Source organism: Vombatus ursinus, unplaced genomic scaffold (genome assembly GCF_900497805.2).
Source record: "Vombatus ursinus unplaced genomic scaffold, bare-nosed wombat genome assembly UNPS02014768.1, whole genome shotgun sequence".
Classification (NCBI taxonomy): Eukaryota; Metazoa; Chordata; class Mammalia; order Diprotodontia; family Vombatidae; genus Vombatus; species Vombatus ursinus.
Genome location: NW_020954546.1, coordinates 22,794,283 through 22,813,444, shown reverse-complemented (window position 1 = coordinate 22,813,444; position 19,162 = coordinate 22,794,283). Strand labels below are relative to the sequence as shown.

At 48.6% G+C, this 19,162-nt stretch overlaps 1 protein-coding gene across 3 annotated transcripts; it reads left to right on the top strand.

Annotated features, from left to right (window-relative positions):
- The first annotated feature begins 95 nt into the window (after positions 1–95).
- Positions 96–18,916, top strand: SERPINF2 (serpin family F member 2). 3 transcript variants are annotated; one of them, XM_027861590.1, is made up of 9 exons: positions 96–199; positions 2,805–2,874; positions 3,236–3,316; positions 6,355–6,709; positions 7,552–7,695; positions 7,998–8,201; positions 11,748–11,890; positions 16,793–16,997; positions 18,260–18,916. In XM_027861590.1, the coding sequence occupies exons 2-9, from the start codon at positions 2,809–2,811 to the stop codon at positions 18,673–18,675; spliced, it is 1,614 nt and encodes a 537-aa protein (XP_027717391.1). In that variant the 5' UTR covers positions 96–199; positions 2,805–2,808; the 3' UTR covers positions 18,676–18,916. The 3 variants fall into 3 exon arrangements, with proteins under 3 accessions (XP_027717391.1, XP_027717393.1, XP_027717392.1); XM_027861592.1 differs by lacking the exon at positions 96–199 and adding an exon at positions 1,354–1,431; XM_027861591.1 differs by lacking the exon at positions 96–199 and adding an exon at positions 1,789–1,854.
- Positions 18,917–19,162: the final 246 nt, after the last annotated feature.

Below are 19,162 nucleotides of genomic sequence, written 5' to 3'. Positions count from 1 at the left end.
CTTAATGAGTTCCAGCCTCCCTAAGAAAAGGATGGGCGCCCTTCCTTAAGGGACCGGTGCTGTGCGGCCCACCCCCCTCAGTTTTAGCTGAAGGATGCCCAGAAAGCTAGTGGAGACCCCAACATCCCTAGCAATCAAGTGGTGGTGGCGCCAGGTGCTGTGGAGCCTTAGGATCCCAAAACTCCACCCGTAAAGGAAGGTGAGCCTTGCCCGCCTGCTCGGTGGGATTGAGTCACTTGGGTTCACCCAGCAAAGTTCCAGGTGTATCCTCAGTGTGGAGCCTGTAGTAAGCCCTCACAGCATTAAAGTTGACTGACAAGTTAGAAAACCCAGCGGTCAAGTTGAAAGAAATGAGCATGTGGATGTTAGAGGATTTTCATAGGAGTGGTGTCTGTCCCCATTGGGGCTAGGAGTAGAGAGAGAAGTCCCTAACTTGTTAATTAGTAGGCATTAAGCGCAGCGTGTGCCTAGCACGGTGTCAGACTCTAGGGATGCCCTCTACAAGCTCACGTTCTCATGGAGGAGACGGCGCCTGAATAGGTACGCACAAGAGCTAGAGCAAATGAAGGTTCTCTGAGGGGGAAAGGCCTGCTGCCCATCTGTGGGGGCCGGGCCCAGCCTCGGCTCACCAAGCAGTCCCAGGCTTGGGATCCCCCTAACCAATGGCAGTGGGTCAAAATGGACTTGTCACCCAGGCTAGCTGGTGGAACTGGAGAGCAGGAAGCCACCAGCCTTGAGTTCTTTGGAGAAAAGTGACTGCCTGGGCCCCAGACAGGCAACAGGCGCCTGGACATTGGGTTCTGGCCCATTGGGGTGACAGGGTTATGCCCCATCCCCCCTGGGTCTCGGGCAGAGTTTCAGACCGTAAGTCCAGCCCCTTCCTTCTGCAGAGGTGATGCTGAGCTTGGGACCTGCCCAAGGTCACACCGCTGGCTTCGCTAGGTGACGGAACCCAGACCTCTCCAGAGGGCGGTCAGGCCAGTGCTTGTGGTAGAGCGTGCTGTATTTCACAGTGCTGCTTGGGTCAGGCTTGGGCTGCCCAGTCTCTGCCCCAGCTCCACTGGCCGGGCCTCTGCACTGGTTCTGACCTGTTCCCTCGATGGTTAGGGGCCACTCATGGACATGGGCCTCTCCGTGGGTTAGGACACAGTGATCCTAAAACTGTCTTGTCAGGTCCCCATTTGGGCCCCCAAGCTGGGGGTGGGGGTGGGAAGGAGAACACCAGAAAACTAAACAGGAAAGGGGGCTTGGCCTCTATACAAATGTTTAAATGGATGTGTCGGTCAATATTTGCTGAAAGGGAGAGAAATCTGGAAAAAGACTGAGATCAAAGGTCAGGGTGGGAGGGCTGGGCAGGGCAGCAGTTGGGGCCAGAGCCCAGGACAGTGTCAAAGTGGACACGTCGTACACAACATCCAGGAGCCTGACAAGGTAAGTGGGTAGGCCTGAAGGTTGGGGTGGGGGGGTTGGGCTGCAAATCCCCCAGGGATCCAGTGTGTAACCTGGGCCAGAGAGCTGGATTCTGGGGCCAGGGAAGCTTGAACTGATGGAGTTAAACCCTGAATGATCCTAGGTCTAAGGCTGGAAGGGGCCTGAGAAGCTATGCAGTCCCATCTCTTATTTTTTAGATGAGAAAACAGGTCTGGGGAGGTGGTAACTTGGCCAGGCTAACACAAGCATAAATATTAGGCACAGAATTTGAACCCGTCTCATCTGACTCCAGGCCTGATGCTCTTTCCAACTGGGTCATGCGAACTCTCTCCCTTACAGGGTTAGGGCTGTCCGTCATCTCGAGGGCCTAACTTTGCTGTGGGAGGCCAGTGGTCTGCAGAGAGCCACACCAGAGCAGCTTAGGTGGGCCCCATGGCCTCTACTTTTCCTTCTTATCTGGGGGGGGGGGGGCGGCACATGAGGCCGGGAGGGATCTATGTTGAGAGTAGAAGAGGCTGGAGCAGGCTGGAGAGAGCAAGCCTGGAGTGGACAGACAATGGGAATGCTGGAGTGGAGTCCTCCTTATCTAGGCCTTTCACAACCTCAGGGAGCTCTGGGCCTTCAGCCAGAGTTACTAGCAAGGAGGGAGAAGGGCCCCGTGGGTTCTGGGAAGTGGGCAGGAGTTTCTCTCTACTGCCTTCTTTACATAGGGTTTCCACCAAAGGGGTGTAGGAAATGGCCCTGGTCTAAGTCAGTTCTGGTCACTACCTACCCCAACCAGGGTAGGAAAAAGGCCCCATGCCATGTGGGAGCAAGTGGTACCCAAGAATCTTCTAACATGCTCCTTTCCCTCCAACTCTTCCCACTGACCAGTCAACTATTGTGTAAAGGTCATAGGAATGTAGCTTTGGAGCTGGAAGGCCTCAGGCCAGTCATCTCATCTGGCATCTGGGTGAGGGGCAGACAGTGCCAATGGGAGTCAGGAAGACCAATCTTGCCCTGGACACATCAGAGATGTGTGACCCTAGGCAAGTCATTGATTTTTCTCAGCCTCTGGTTCCTCATCTGTAAAATGAGGGTAATAATAGCACTCATGTTTTTGTGAGAATCAAATGAGATAAACTATGTAAAGCGCATTGTAAAACGTAAAGCACCATGTCACTGCTAGCTGACAGGTAAGAGCGTATGCCAAATGCTGAATGATGATCCTGGTTCAGAGGTCATTGTGGTCCTCAGGCTTCTTGAAGGAGATGGGATTTGAGCTGGACTTGGAAGGAGGGGATAGGATTCGCCCTGGGGAGATGGAAGGGGAGTGTGAAAGCATGTGCTGCCCTGAGATAAGGATGGATAACAAATTGTCTCCCCTGTTCCAGGACCATGGCACCCCCGATCTGGGCCCTCCTGCTGCTTGGCCTGTCTGTCCTGCCTAGATCCTGTTTATCAGTAAGGACGGCGGGCTGGCGAGACCCCTTTGGGAAGTGGGGAAATAGGGATGGGGTGGGGAAAGACAGAGAGAGCACAAGCCCTTTGGAAGGGGTTCTGAGGTTGTGGGAGGGTTGGGGGGTAGGAGATACTGCTCACTGTGCCTTGCCTACTGCTTTCCTCCTGTTAACTGGAGAAGGGCTTTGTCATAGGGAGATGGGGTATGGATACTGTGGAAGCATCTGCCCCAGGCTGGGACCCCTGACTTAGTAGGAGAGGAAAGCTGGGGAAGGGACAAGCCTTCTTGTAGGCTCCAGATCAAGAGGGGTAGTGGTTGGGCTTTCTGAAAGGAGGTAGCGTCTCAATATGCTTCCTGTTCCAGGAGCCAGTCCGTGATGCAGTTATGGAGGGGCAGAAACAGGAGAAAGTACCCCTGCTTCTCCTCCTCAAGTCAGGCAACCAGGTAATGGGAGCCCAGTGGTGAGAAGAATGGAGCAGAGAAAACAAGGGGCCAGCCCTTGGGTCAGGGCCCCAAAGTGATTCACCAGTAACGGGAGCTCGAGTTTCAGGGTAGAAGTGGGGGTCTGGCGTATTCCACAAGCACAAGCAAGCGTGTGGTTGGAGAGCCACCAGGGAGGCCTTTTCCCCTGGCCCCCATTACCTGCCCAGTTATGCTGGGGACAAAACAAAGTGCCTGCCCTCAGGGAGTTTGAATTCTACTGCAGGATTCACAGATAAAATAATTCAAATAAATAATAAAATATTCACAGATAAAGTAATTACAAGGACTTCACAAAATAAAGTGATTATTCGGAGTGATTTTGGTGGGGCTGGGGGAGGGGACTGACAACTGAGTTGGAAATGGTTTCTTGAGGGAGGTGGTACTTGGGCTGCCTTCAAGTGAATCAGGACTTGGGAGAGGTAGAATTGAGGAGGGAGAGTATTCTGGGTCTGGGAGGATAGTCAGCCTGTGCAAAGGCATGTAGGCTGGAGATTACAGCAGATGAACTACCCTATAGGGGCAACAGCAGATGGGACGATTGGGCTGGATGCCAAGTTAGTGAGGGGAACTGACGTGTAATTAGCCTACAGCAGTAGGCTGAGCCGGAATGGGAAACATTTAAAACTCTGAAATGAGATTGGGGGAAAGATAATTGGTTCCCTTTGGGACATGTTGATTTTGAAATGCCTGTAGGGCATCCAGGTGGAAATGTCCAGCAGGCAGTTGGAGATGTGAATTTGATAGTTATTGGCATAGAAGTGATAATTAAACCCAAGGGGGGGGGGGGGAGAGAGAGAGAGAGAGAGAGAGAGAGAGAAAAGTGAAATAGGAGAAGAGAGAATGAGATAGAAAAGAGACAGAGACAGAGAGAAAAGAGAAAGAAGAGAAATAGGAAAGAAACACAGAGACAGAGATAGAAAAGGGAGAATGAGATAGAAAAGAGACAGAAATAGGAAAGAGACAGAGACACAAAGATAAAGACAGAGACAGAGAGAGAGATGAAGAGATGAAGGACCCCTGGACAGAGCCCTGGGATATAATTCATATATAAGGGAAGGAACTTTGTTATCAAAGCATTATCAGCTATTGGCATCTTTGGCACGGGCATTATTTCTCAGTTAGTAATGGGGAAAGGTGAAAGGGAAGGGGACAGCAGTTCTGAAGAGAGAGAGGAATTAGCATTAAAGGAGGGATGGAGCAAGGAGTGAAATCAAGAGGACAACTCAGGAAACATCTCAGTTTCATAAAGCCCCACCACCAAGGGTCTGCCAGGAGTGGCCCCCAAACACCTCTTTGCTTCCTCCTAATCCTGGGCTCTCATCCTGGCCCTGCCACTTAGTCCGTACATTGTGACTTTGGGCAAAACCCTTTTCCTTTCGAGGCCTCAGTTTCTTCACATGTAGGCTTTGAAGTCCCTTCCAGCTCTACATCTAAGATCCTATGACTTGTATTCAAATCCTGCCAATGACACATATTACCTGTGTGACCATAGGCAAGTTACTCTCACACCCTCAGCCTCAGTTTCCTCATCTGTAACATGAGGAGGTCAGACTAGATGGCCTTTCAGATTCCTTCTAGCTCTTAATCTGTGATTCTAAAAGAATGCTATGGTTCTGTTTGCCAGAGGGATGAGGGGTTACATGCTGGGGCACACAACCTAGAGAGAGTAGGCATGGCAAGAGAGGAGTGGGGAGACCCATCGGGAGGGTCAGCAATCAGGACTGAGAGCCAATGGCAAAGGTCCAGAGAGAAGGGGAAATAAGGTGACATTCAGGAAGGGGTGATACTAAGGACTGGTGGGGTTCCAAATGTGTCAAGGAGGGTCGTTTGAGGTATCCATGTGGGTCAGTTTGATAGCTTAGTGGAGGATGGACTGAAGTGGGGAGAAGCATGAATCAGGGTGACCAACAGAAGACTTTTGCATTAGTGACGAGAGCCTGTGCCGTGGTGGTGGCAGCATCAGGGGATGTATATGCTGGATACTGCGGGTGGAGGCTGACAAGGCTTGGCAACAGATTGGGTATGGGAGGGTGAGAGAGCTTGAGGAGGTGAGGATGATACTTAGGTTGCCAGCCAGAGTGATGAGGAGGAAGATGGCACCCTCAACAATTGTAGGCAAGTCAGGGAGAGAGGAGGGTTTGGGAAGAGAGAGAATGAGTTTAGTTTTGGATATGTTGAGTTGAAGACATCGACAGGGCATCCAATTTGAGATATCCAAGAGACAGGTAGAGATGTAAGACTGGAGGTCAGGAGAGAGGGTAGGGCTGGACAGGTAGATTTGAGAATCCCAGCAAAAGGATGAAGAATGAATCCATGGGAGTGGATGAGATCACCAAGTGAAATAGAGGAGAGGTGAAGAGGGACACCCACAGTTAGCAGGTATGACTTGAATGAAGATCCAGCAGAAGAGACTGAGAAGGAATGGTCAGAGAGGTAGGAGGAGGAGACCTTGGAGGGGGAGGGAGAGAGAGAGAGAGAGAGAGACAGACAGAGAGAGAGAGAGAGAGAGAGAGAGAGAGAGAGAGAATCCTGGACAAGAGAGTGTGAAGAGCTGCAGAGAGGCCAAGAAGGGGAAGGACTGGGAAAAGGCCGGGAGATTTGGCGATTAAGAGGTCCTTGGTGGCGGGTGGCCTCTCATCTCCAGATCTCTGCTCCGTATTAAGGCAACATTTTCCTTGACTTTCTCCCTCGCCCCCTCAAACCACATGTGGTTATTTGGTTACTGATACTCTTATGTGCTTGTGAGGTTTTCTGGGATCCCCAATGGATTCAGGATCCTGGCTCTAGGACTGGAAAAGACCTTGGAGGTCATGTGATCCACCCTCCCTCCTTTTACAGAGGAGGATAACTTGCCTAAAGTCACATGGGTAGTAAGTGGCAGCGCCTCAGGCCCTCAGACTTCAGGCCCATGTTCTCTCCTTAGCACAGTGCGTCGTCAGGAGGAAATAGGACCATGGCTCACTTTCTCATTCTTCCTGACTCTCCTTTCTCTCCTCCAGGATTCAGACAGGACACCAGTGGGTTCCATGGGGCCACCAGAAAATTCTGGGGCTTTGAACTTTCCCACGGACACCCAGGAGCACCCCAGTAGAGCAGATGCCTTCATCTCTGGGGCTCCAACACACGATCCCCTCCCGAGGGTGCACAGCTGCCTGCTGCCCTTAGAGGAGGCCTGGCAGAGAGTGGAGACTGGCTGCAAGGAGACACCCTCAGCAGAGCAGACCCACAAGCTGGCCGAGGCCATGATGGAGTTCACTTTAGACCTGTTTGCCAAAGTCCTGCAGACATCCACGAGCCCCAATGTGGTCCTGTCGCCCCTCAGTGTTGCTTTAGCATTATATCATCTTGAACTAGGTAACTGGGCCGACCCCCTGCTTCAGAGGGGGCAGAACCCTAAAATGGGAGAGCCGGGAGGTACCCCAGGGATCAGTCGGCCCAGTTCCCTCTTGCTACAGAGGAGGAAACTTGAGGGTCAGGGAGTGAGTTGTCCAGGGTCACAGAGTGAATCAGTGATTGAGCTGGCAGGAGTACCCTCAACCCAGTCTAATCGGAATGAGTAGGAAATCCCTGAATTTCCCAGCTGCCTCAGATGCTGACTACATATGCCATGTGGCCCCTCCTGGGATGTCTGGGGGAAGGGTTACTCTCAGGGTTTCCTATCAGAAAGGAGTTGGGGACAGACATCCTCTCTGTTAAATTAATGACGCATTTATTGAGTGCCTACTATGTACTCAGTACTATGCTAGGGGGACTGGGGACAGAACAATGCTCTCTGTTAAATTAATGATACATTTATTGAGTGCCTACTATGGACTCAGTGCTCAGCTGGGAGATATGAGGGCACAAGTGGGAGACAGCACCCCTGCTTTCAAGGTAGAGGAGACTCACACAAAAATAGTTAGAGGACCATAGAGGGCAGCCTATGCCCTAGGTACCAAGATGCTGGGGCTGTAGCTGGGCTTCAAAGGAGGGGCAGATTAAGGAAAGGAGGGGAGAACATCCCAGGTAGGGCACAAGAATAGGAGCAAAGGTGTGGAGGTGAGAACTAAGAGGGGCTTTTGTGGGGCATGGTTCCTTACCCCCCTTTTAGAGTGGGGCGGTATCTGGTGCAGTGGCTTGCGAAGGTGGGATGTGGGTGGGGGGGTGTGCCAGCCTGGTGATACCCCCAATGGGACCACAGCCGGCGTGTTCTCCAGGAGCCAAGACTAAGACGGCCCAGCAACTGCAAAAGGTCCTGCGTGCAGAATCTTTGTCCTGCCTGCATCATACGCTACATGGCGCCCGCCAGGAGGTGGGCCGCACAGCCCTACGCATGGCCTCCAAGATGTACCTGGAAAAAGGTGTGTGTGCTCGATACTGGCTTACTCTTCACTCATAACTCCCAACGAGACAGAGAGAATGTGTGGAGAATTTGTCTGTTTTACAGAAGAGGAAAGTGAGGCTCAGAGAGGTTTAGCAACTCACCCACAGGCTCACAGCCAGCAAGGGGATGCTCCCACCCCGGTATTTTTGCTTGGAGTCCAGGGTTCTTTGCACAAGCCCACGCTAGTAAGTGGCAGAACTGGGGTTTCCCTGATTCCACATCCACCCCTCTTTCCAACGCTGATCTCTGAACATAGCTTTATCTGGCTTCTTTCCGCAGGCCTCCCAGTCAAACAGGAATTCCTGGAGCAGTCAGAGAAATTTTTTGGTGCGAAGCCCGCCATCTTAAAAGGGAACGAGAAGGATGACCTTCAGGTCATCAACCAATGGGTGAAGGAGGCCACACAGGGGAAGATTGAGAACTTTCTGTCGGAGCTCCCAGCAAACACAGTGATGCTACTCCTTAATGCCGTGTATTTTCAGGGTAGGAGCCAGCATGTGCCAAGATTGCCCCCCATCATGCCTCTTCTCTTTCCTTCCCCCTCCCTCATTCACTGCAGCCCTGGGAGCCCCCAGAAGGCTGAGCCTACAAGGGAAGATCCCTGGTGGTGCCAGCCGTGTGGTAGGATCAGAAGCCCTGGGAAGAGGAGGGATGGGAGGTGGAGGCCCCCAGAGAATACGGCCAGGGAAGGACATAGCACCCTGAGTGTGTGGCAGGAGGTGGGAGAAGCCAGCTTCTGGAGAGAGATTGGCAGTAGATAAGATATTCATCTATCTGTGAAAAATGGCCAGTTGGCCATAGCCAGCATCTCCAGGGTCCCAAACACAGTCACAGCTCTGCCTCCTGCCTGGCTGCTCCCTTTTAGTTAGTCTGGGGTGGTGGTGGGGAAGAAACTCCCATAGATGCGCAAATTGTTAGAGCTGAATGGACATTCAGCCATCAGAGAATCAAGAATCAGAAAGTGTGAGTGTTCCCCAAGGCTCTGTCCTAGGCCTCCCAGGCTTCTCTCTTAGTGACCTCATCAGTTCCCATGGTTTCAATTATCATCTCAAAGGCAGATGACTCATAGATCTAAGCATCCACCCTAAGTCTCTGCCCTAGGAGGCTCCTTCAGGCCCAAATCACCAATTGCCTCCTGGACACTTCAAGCTGAATGTCTTATCAACATCTCAACATCAACCCATCCAAAACAGAACTCATTATCTTTTCCTCTAAACCCTCTCCTCCTCCAAATCCCCTCTATTTGTAGAAGGCACCACCATCCTTCCAATCACCATCTTTGCAACCTTGGCAATTTTTTTGAGGCCATCGGGGTTTAGTGACTTGCCCAGGGTCACACAGCAAGTGTCTGAGGCTGGATTTGAACTCAGGCCCTTCTGTCTCCATGCCCAGTGCTCTATCCACTTCTGCCACATAGCTGCCCCAACCTCAGCTTTTTACTAGACTCTTTCACTCTTCCCATAGCCCATCAGGTGCCTAATCTTTCTATTTCTAGCTCCTTCTATTGACTCTGACATGTTCTCTCTACCTCATACAGCTGCCACTTTAGTGAAGGCCCATGTCACCTCTTGTCTGAAGTATTACAGTGGCCTCCCTGCCTCCATTCTCTCCATATTCCAGTTCATCCTCAACACTGCTGATGAAATCATTTTCCTTAAGTGCATATCTGACCACTTCACTACGCTACTCAACTCCAGGGGCTTCTGTCTGGCTGTAGGAGGAAACAGAAATTCCTATTTACCTTTTAGGTCGCCTCACGACCTGGCCCCCATTCATCATTCCAGCTTCATTGGACATTATTCCTCCACACACTCTCCATCCAGCCAAACTGGCCTCCCTCCCTTCCTCCATCCACCATCTTTGTGTCTTTTCATTTGTGCACCCCGTGCCTGGAATTCACCGCCTTCTCACCTTCACCCCCAAGAATTCCTCTCTTCCCTTCAAGATGTAAATCAAGTGCCGGGAAGCCTTTTCTGATCACCCTCCCCACAAAGGCTCAAATGACTTGGATTTAACCACTTTGTATGCACTTGAATTTTTTCTCTTTACACATACACACATAACATATGCATACATGTACATATACACATACACATATACACACACATACACATACATATATATATACATGTAAATATACATATCCATTTCTTTCTTGTCTCCCCTGTTACAACTAAGCTTTTAGGAGTAGGGATTGTTTTGTTTTTGTAACCCCAGTACTTCTCACAGTGGCTGACACATAGGAGATACTTAATAACTACTAGTTGATCAGCGGTTAATTGAACCAGCATTAAAGTGTTACCATACTAATTAACCAGTATTAGTTCATTAATTTGCATTAATTAGGTGATTAGTGCCATGACTTCGTGAGTAGAAAGCCGGCTGAGGATTCGGTTAGACCTGGTTTAGTCTCAACTCTAGCCTCTCAGGTACACCGATTAAGTGACTCCGGGCCAATCTTTTGGCCTCTCGGAATGCCAGGCAGCTCCCCAGCTCCAAGAGCTGTCCAGCATTTAAGAGGTTGTTTTCTCACTGGAAGTTCCCTAGATCACTGGTGTCTAACTCAAATAGAAATGGGTCTTTGGGATGCATGTTGACTGTTGTTGCTTTTGGTTGGTCTTTTTCAGTGGTACCTGCTTCTTCATGACCCCATTTGGGGTTTTGGCAAAGATACTGGAGGGGTTTGCCATTTCCTTCTCTAACTCATTTGACAGATGAGGAAACTGGGGCAAACAGGGTTAAGTGACTTGCCCAGGGTCATATAACTAGTGTCTGAGGCTGGATTTTAACTCAGGTCTTCCCGACACCAGCACCTAGCTGCCCCATATATTGACCTAGAAAACCACAAATTAACATTATCTATGTTGTATCGCATTTTGATTTATTTTGTCAAACAGTCCCCAATTATATTTGAATCTAGTTGGGGCTGCACTCAGGAGTTTGACACCTCTGCCCTAGAATAAGGAAATCACAGATCTAGTCTAAATTTTTTAAAAAATGTGCCAGTTACTGTACCAGGCACTAGAGATCCTCAAACAAAAATAAAACCTGTTCCTTCCCTCAAGGACTTGCATCTTATTGGAGAAATAATATTATACACGTAGAAGAAGGCTCTTTTATATAAAATACAAATAAAAAGTAATTATGGGGAGAAGTCAGCAGCTGGCAGAGTAGGGCAGGGAGTAGGAAAGACTTCTTATAGCTGATGGGAGCTGAGCTCAACTTTGAAGGGGGTAAAGGATTCTGAGAGTTAGGAGCAGGAAGTGACTTCCAGGCACAGGGGACACATAGGCTATGCAAAGACCAAGACGTGGGAGATGTAAGGGATAACAAGCAAGCAAGCTAGTTTGCCTGGATTGTAGAGTAATGCATACTCCAAGTCTGATCTGGAAAGGCAGGCCAAGGCCAGGCTGTGAAGGGCTTTGCATGTCAGACATTCACCCTAGAGGAATAGAGGTGATATGGTCAGACTTGGACTTTGGGAATGTGGCTTTGGCATTTGTTGGACAGTGGCCTGGAGGCAGGGAGACCATTTAGGAAGCTCCTTGAATAATCCAGGAAGAGAGGAAATGAGGGGCTGAATTGGGGTGGGGGGGCTAGTTGCAAGGTCCTCAAGTGTGGCCTTTTGACTGAATCCATTTGGATTCAGGACCTAGAGGGCCACATGTGGTCTCAAAGCCACAGGCTGCCCACCCCTGCAAGTGTGGGTGGAGATGGAGGGAAGGGAAAGAATGCAGGAGATGCTGTGGGGGTAGGCTCTAGATTTGGCAAGGGGATGGCTATGAGGAAGTGATGGAGAGTGAGTACCATTGAGTTTGAAGCTGTGGAAACTTGAGGTTTTTTCATCTAATCCCTTCATTTTACAGAGAAGGAAACTGAGGGCCAGAAAGGGCAAATGATTTTGCCCTTTCCCACAGGGAGTAGGATGCAGACCTTGGTACCTGACCCTGGTCTCCTGACTCCCAACCTAGTGCTCTTTGCACAGAGACCAGCCAGTCTTGGTAGCTCCTCCATTCTGCTTGGCTGCAGGTTTCTGGAAGACCAAGTTTGATCCCAGCCTGACCAAGACTGATGTTTTTCATCTGGATGAGAAGTATGTAGTCCCCGTGGTAATGATGAAGGCCAAGAAATACCCTCTGCGCTGGTTCTTGCTGGAACAGGCAGATGTACTGGTGAGTGGCACAGGGAGGAGGGGAAGGTGAGAGCCTCAAGCTGGCTTAGCCCGGGTCCCCTTTCTTGAGATGCCAGGGACTCTGGAGCCTGGACATTGAAGGATGGCAAAAGACATTCAGGGCTCTGGAGAGGACAGAGTGAGGGTGGGCTCTGCTTGATCTGTTCCAGGATGAGTGGTAAGTGCTTAGTTTTATTTAAAGAAGTTGATTTGTTAAGTTAACAAACATGTATTTTTTCTTCTTTCCACATTCCATCCATTGTAAAAGAAAAGAAAAGGAAAAAGAAAACCCTTGCAACAAATATGCACAGTCAAGCAAAACAAATTCCCCACAAGGTTCATTTTCAAAAATGTCTGTCTCATTATGCACCTCGAGTCTGTTACCTCTCCAGCAGGAGGTTGGGAACAGGCTGTGTCATGGGTCCTCAGGAATCCTGGCTGGTCATTGCACAGATCAAAGTTCTTAGGTCTTTCAAAGTTGTTTATCTTTGCAACTTTGTTTCTGCATCAGTTGTTCTTTTGGTTCTGCTCACTTCACTCTGCATCAGTTTGTACAAGTCTTTCCAGACTTCTCTAAAGCTATGTCTTATGGTTCAAACTCATTTTCCATTACTGTCATATATCATCACTGATTCAACTATTTCCCAAAGGATGGGTGTCCCCTTAGCTTCCAGTTTTCTGCCACCACAGAAATAGCTGCTATACTATAAAAATTTTTGTATTCACAGGTCTTTTCTCTCTATCATTGATCTCTTTGGGGTATAGGAGGGGCTCAGTCTCCAAGTACTCCTTAAATCCATTCTTGCTTATGGGATAGTCCATGGTCACTGGGGCTAAGAGGCCTCAGGAGTACCTAGCCATCTGCTTGGCTTGGTGACCAGTCAACTTGCTTCTTTGACTCTTCTAAAAAAAAGTTTTTATTGATGCCTTCTGTTTCTTACACCACCATAATATCCCATGTATCCCTCCCAGAGAGCCATCCCATAAGACAAATAGTATTTTTTAGAGAGGAAGAAAAAAAAAAATCAGCACAACTGATCAATACATTGAAAAAGTCTGAAAACCTGTGCAATGTTTAAGACCTGTGGACCTCCCACCTCCAGCAAGGGGTAGGTTGGGGCTGTCTTCTCATACCTCTTCAATTGAGTCTTACTTGAACTTTTTAATTGGGTTACATTTACTTTTGGTTTTCTGGTGTGTAGTTGTTCTGTCCATTTACATTGTTGCAGTCACTGTGTATATTCTTTTCTCGGCTCTGCTTCTTCCGCTCTGTTCAATTCATGTAGTTCTTCCCTTGCTTCTCTGTATTCATCCCACACATCATTTCTTTTTCTTTTTCTTCTTCTTCTTCTTCTTCTTCTTCTTCTTCTTCTTCTTCTTCTTTTTTTTAGTGAGGTAATTGGGGTTAAGTGACTTGCCCAGAATCACACAGCTAGGAAGTATTATATGTCTGAGGCTGGATTTGAACTCAGGTCCTCCTGACTCCAGGGCCAGTGCTCTATCCACCTAGCTGCCCCACACACATCATTTCTTATAGTACAGTCATATCCCCTTACATTCATGTACCACAATTCATTTGGCCATTCCTCAATTGATGGACATCTACTCTGTTTCCAATTCTAAGCTATCACAAAAAGTGCCATTATAAATATTTTGGAGTATATGAGGACTTTTTTTCCCCCTTATTGTTGGTTTCCTTGAGGTATAAGCCCAATGAGGGAGTCTGATTCAATTTTGGTTAACTTCCTTTGCATAATTCCAAATTGTTTTCCAAAATGCTCATACCATTTCACAGCTCCACCAACAATGTATTAGAGTGCCTATCTTTCTGCAACTCCTCCAAGATTGACTGTTGCCATTTTTGGTCCTTTTTGCCAATTTGCCGTGCATGAGGTGAAACCTCAAGAGATGTTTTGATCTACATTTCTTTTACTATTAGTGATTTGGAGCATTTTTTTATGTGATTGTGAATTCTTTTTTTATTTATTATTTTTGTATTTAATTTATTTTGAATTATCAACAATCACTTCCATAAGCTTTTGAATTTTAAATTTTTCTCCCCTTCTCTCCCCATTGCCCTCCCCAAGATGGTGCGCAATCTGATATAGGCTGTACATATACATTTCTATTAAACATAGTGGTTCTTTGCAGCCCTTTGGAAAACTGCTAGTTCATGTTCTTTGACCATTTATCTATTAGAGAAATGGCTATTAGTCTTAGATGTTTATTCATTGTTTATATATCTTAGATAGCAAACCCTTATCAAAGAAATTCGATGCAAAGATTTTTTCCTATTCGGGCAGCTCCCTCTAACTCTTAAAACCTCCTGCTCCTTCTTCCCTCCTCCTTTATCCTCCAGTCTCATTTTCTAATTTTTAAAATGGCCAACTCAACTCATTAATTTTCTCTTTTTCTCTCTCGTTAATATCAGCCCTCAGGGAAACCAATTTGCCCCCAGAGTTCTGCCTTGGATGCATCCCATAAATTCTGATAATGTCGTATATCTATATCTCTATCATTGTTATCTCTAATAGAATTTGTGGCTGTTTCTATCGTTTGGCCTTTAACCCCGGCATTACTCATTCACTGTGTTCTCCTTCTCTCTGCTGATTATAGCAATTTGGTTTTCCTCTCTTCTCTGACTGATTATATTTGCTAAAGGTTTATCAATGTTATTGGTTTTTTTTTTTGCAAAATCTCAGCTCTTTATTTTCTTTCTTAATTCAATTGTTCTATTTCATTTCCATTTTGCTAATTTTCCCCTTAATTCCCATAATTTCTCGTACTCACTTGTCTTCAGTGTGTTCATTTTTTCATCCATCCCCCATTCTAGAGGAAGGAGCGCTGAATTTGGAGTCACTGTAGGGATGGTGGATAGGGACCAGACCACTAGCATCTAGCATAGGGAACTCCCAGATGAGGAACGTTCCTCTATGAATGCGGGTCAGCTACTGCCCTGTAACTCATCTTCTTGGAGAGTTCCCAGAGGCGCTAGGGGTGAGGTGACTGGTCCAGTTTCATGCAGTGGTGGGACTTGAACCCAGGTCTTTCTGACTCTGAGGTCATTTCTTACCCTGCACTGCCTGGTCCTGCATGCTGCCAAACTCGTTATATGCAAAACAAACCTCAGAGAAAACAATACTTTCTATTCTCCCTTCCACTTCTTGCCCATTAACTTTCTCTTCTGGGTTCCACATCCCCCCATCTTCAGCTGGGCATTTCCTGGGGTTTCGCAAAGCACCAAAAATGAGGGTAGTCTGAGCAGCAGCCTGAGCACCCACAATAGGATCCTTGGCTTTTTAAAACCGAAAGGGAGCTTGGAGATTATATAATTGTAGACCTATAATAGGAGGGGATCTTAGAGACCGCTTCATCCACCACCTTCCTTTAGCAAAGTGGGAAAACTGAGGCCAGAGAGTTTGTGACCCACCCGAGGTTACAGAGGTGGGGCTAAGTGTCACAGTTGGGATTCAAACACAGGTCCCATGATTCTATGCTCAGTGCACCATGCCTAGACTCTTTCTCTTCTGTGGCATGGAGTCCAATAGCCTCTTTGCACATGGGGAAGTCAGAGCCTTATTGAATTAAACAAAGACTTAGTAAGTACCTCTTCTGTTATGGACTTGAGATACAAGGATTAAGAAATTACAGAATAAATTTAAAACAAAAGAAAAGAAAGAAAGAAATGACAGGAAACCTACTCTCAATGGCAGTAAGCTGGGACACATCCAGAGGGAACCAGTTGGACCGGTGAGAGGACTGGAGGCCAGGCAAGAAAGGTACGATCCATGTCTTCAAATACCAGAGAGTAGTCATGTGGACAAGAGATCAGCCTTGCTCTGCCTGGCAGAAGAGCGCCAAGCTAGGAGCCATAAGTGCAAGGCACTGAGAGGCAGATTTAGGCCAGATCAAGGGAAGAATGTGCTAACAATGGGAGCTGTCCAAATGAGGCTGCCTCCAAGGCAGTGGGTTTTTCCCTCATTGAATGAATGAAAGAAATAAGCATTTATTAAGGGCCTACCATGTGCCAGGGTGCCCGCTATGTGCCAGGCAGGGCAGCTAGGTGGTGCAGTGTCTGGAGTCAGGAGGAATTGAGTTCAAATCCAGCCTCAGACGCTTGCTAACTGTGTGACACTGGGCAAGTCACTCTGCTCCATTTGCCTCAGTTTCCTCATCTGTCAAATGAGATGGAGAAGGAAATGGAAAATCCCAAATGGGGTCATGGAGAGTTGAACACAGGTGAAAATTGACTGAACAACACATGTGCTAGACAGCATGCTAAGTGCTTTACAAATATTATATCATTTCATCCTCACAACAACTTTGTGAGATGGGTGCTACTATTTCCACTTTACAATTGAGGAAACTGAGGCAGACAGAGCTAGGGTCATACAGCTAGTAAGTATGTGAAGTCAGATTTGAGCTCAGGTCTTCCTGACTCCAGGCCCGGCTCTATCCACTGCACCACCTAGCTACCTCTGAATGAATGAATGAATGAAAGGCATTTATTAAGTGTTGGAAATATAAATTCAAAAGACAAGGTGCGAGGAGATGGCCGGGGCCAGAGTGAAGTGAGCATCTCTTTACAGTCTTCCAGCAGAGGCTGGGTCACTACGTGTCAATGATATTGTAGTGGGGGGCACTGGGGTGGGTCTTATTCAGGGATGACTTTGTTCTTGATGCCCCTCGGGTTTGAGATCCCCGGGGGCTTCCGAGAAACCTGCCTGGAGAGGCAGGGCTTTAGATATACAAGAGCCAACAGTATGCAGGTCAGTGGTCTAGAGGCCCAGAGCATGGCTTCCCTTCTTTGCTCTGGGCTCTCTCTCTGGGCCCCCAGGCCCCATATCTCCCTTTGCTTCCCCCAGGGTCCTTGACCTCACTGCCCACCTTGGTTCTCCCCCAGGTGGCTCAGATCCCTTTCAAGAACAACATGAGTTTTGTGGCCGTAGTCCCCAGCCAGTTTGAATGGAATGCCTCCCAGGTGCTAGGCAACCTGAGCGGGGCTGCCTTGTACCAGCCCTTCATGAAGGAGAGGCCCACGGAAGTGATGCTCCCCAAGCTGCACCTGGACCACCAGATGGACCTGGTGTCGACCCTTGGCCAGTTGGGTAAGACCATCTAGGATTGGGGCAAGGAAAAGAGCTCTGTGTGTGTGGGGGGGGGAGAACAGAGCTCGTGTCTAGGATTTGTCTTCTCAGTCCACTCCTGGAACTAGAGGTTGGAAGGTGGGAAGACAGTAGTGGCTCGAGCCCTTAGATACATCCCCTTCATCCTGGCCTACTAGGAGCCCCTGGGGAGCCTAAATTTAGAGCTGGAAATCCTAAAGACCATCTAGTTCAACCCCCTCATTTTACAGTTGAAGAAACTGAGGCCCAGAGAGGTTAAATGTGACCTGCTCAAGGTCATATAGCTTGTAAACAGCAAAGCCAAGATTCAAATCTAGATTAAAGCATAGAATTAGAGCAGGAAGAGACTTTCAAGGATGTCTGGTCCAACTCTCTTATTTTACAGATGGTGAAACTGAGCCCCAGCGAGGCTGCGTCCCCTAGCTGATAAGTGTCAGAGGCAGGGTCTGAACCCAGATTTTCCTGGATCTGAATCCAGACCTCTGTCCGTGCCACCTGACTCCCTCTATCTGACTCAGAAACCTGGTACTCTTCATGTACCTGGTACCTTATATTTCCGTGCAAGAGGAATGGGAGTGTGGCCGGGGGGAAGATCCCTGGCCTGGGAGTCAGGACTCCTCGCTTCTCTGCCTCAGGCCTGCCTCTGACTCACCAGATCGTGTGGGGCAGCCGCTTCCCCTTTCTTGTCCCAGGTGCTTCCTCAGTAAAAAGAGAGGTCTGGTCTTGCCCAGGAGTTTTTATCCATTTTTTGTGTCACGGAGAAGAAAATAATAAGTACTTATACGGCGCCTGCTACATGCCAGGCACTGTGTTAAGCACTTTGTAAATATTAGCTCACTTTATCCAAAGGGTTCAAGGGCCCCATTGGCAGTCTAGGGAAGCCTATGGACCCCTATTCAGAATTATGGTTTTAAACACACAAAATAATATTTTGGATTACAAAGAAAACCAGTTGTACTCAAATAGTTATCAAAACAACAATAAACAGGCCAAAATGGAGCAAGGAGCCAGGAGCCATAAGGGGGTCTGGAAGCTTAAGGAAATCTCTAGCCATGAGGCTGGATGTTTCTATAAAGGCAGTGGGAAGAGTCCGGCCATAGGGCCATGCCCTGGACCTCAGACTGCTGCCGCCCCTCTCCCTCAAAGGGCAGATGGGCCAGGTTTCCCCTTTGGGCACAGGTTTCTAGGAAGGGAGGGCTAAGTCCTCTCACAGTAATGACCAGCTTCCCTCTGCCTCTGGACAGGCCTCCAAGAGCTGTTCCATGACCCAGACCTACGTGGGATCTCAGAGAGGAAGCTTGTGGTGTCCAGCGTCCAGCACCGGGCCACTCTACAGCTGGACGAGGCTGGTGTGGAGGCATCTGCTGCCACCAGCGCGGTCATGTCCCGCATGTCCCTCTTCTCTGTCAACATGAACCGGCCCTTCCTCTTTTTCATCTTCGATGATGTCACCCACCTTCCACTCTTTGTGGGCAGTGTCAAAAACCCCAACCCCAGTGGGCAGAAAGAGATCAAGGAACAACGGGACGCCCCAGACAACAAGGATTTCCTCCCAGGACAGAAATTCTTCTTTGTGAAAGACAAGTTCTTTGGCCCCAACTTGAAATTCTCTCCCCCCATGGAGGAAGATGACTACCCTGAAGTCCAGAACCCCAAGTGAAGGCAGGTGGAGTTGTGGCAGCATCCTGCACCCTCCAGTCCAGTCCGAGTTTCACCACTGAGGTTGGGTTTGGGGCAGGGACTCTGACCTCTTGTGACTGTTTCTGACCAGTCTGCCAACATGGGATGAGGCACTGGGGCCAGGGGAGGGGTTTGGGATCAAGAATAGAGATTAAGTGGGACAAGGGAGGAGAGGATGAGAAGATCCCATACCCTTCCCTTCTCCTTGGGGTAATGGTGGGACTGGGGTGGGAGGGCAGGATGGGGTAGGACATTAAGGAAATGTAGGCTGTCAGGGGTGGGAGGGATGGGCCACTTTATCCTCCCATGTTAGCCATTGCAAAAGGGCTGGGAGGGTTTCTCTTTTCTGGGGCTTGGGGCTTGCACACTGATAGTCAGTGACAACAGTCATTCACAAAAGAAAGTGCAGCACTTCACAATTTGTTTACAGTTATTCTTGTGGAGGAGGTAGGGGTACGGAGGTGGAA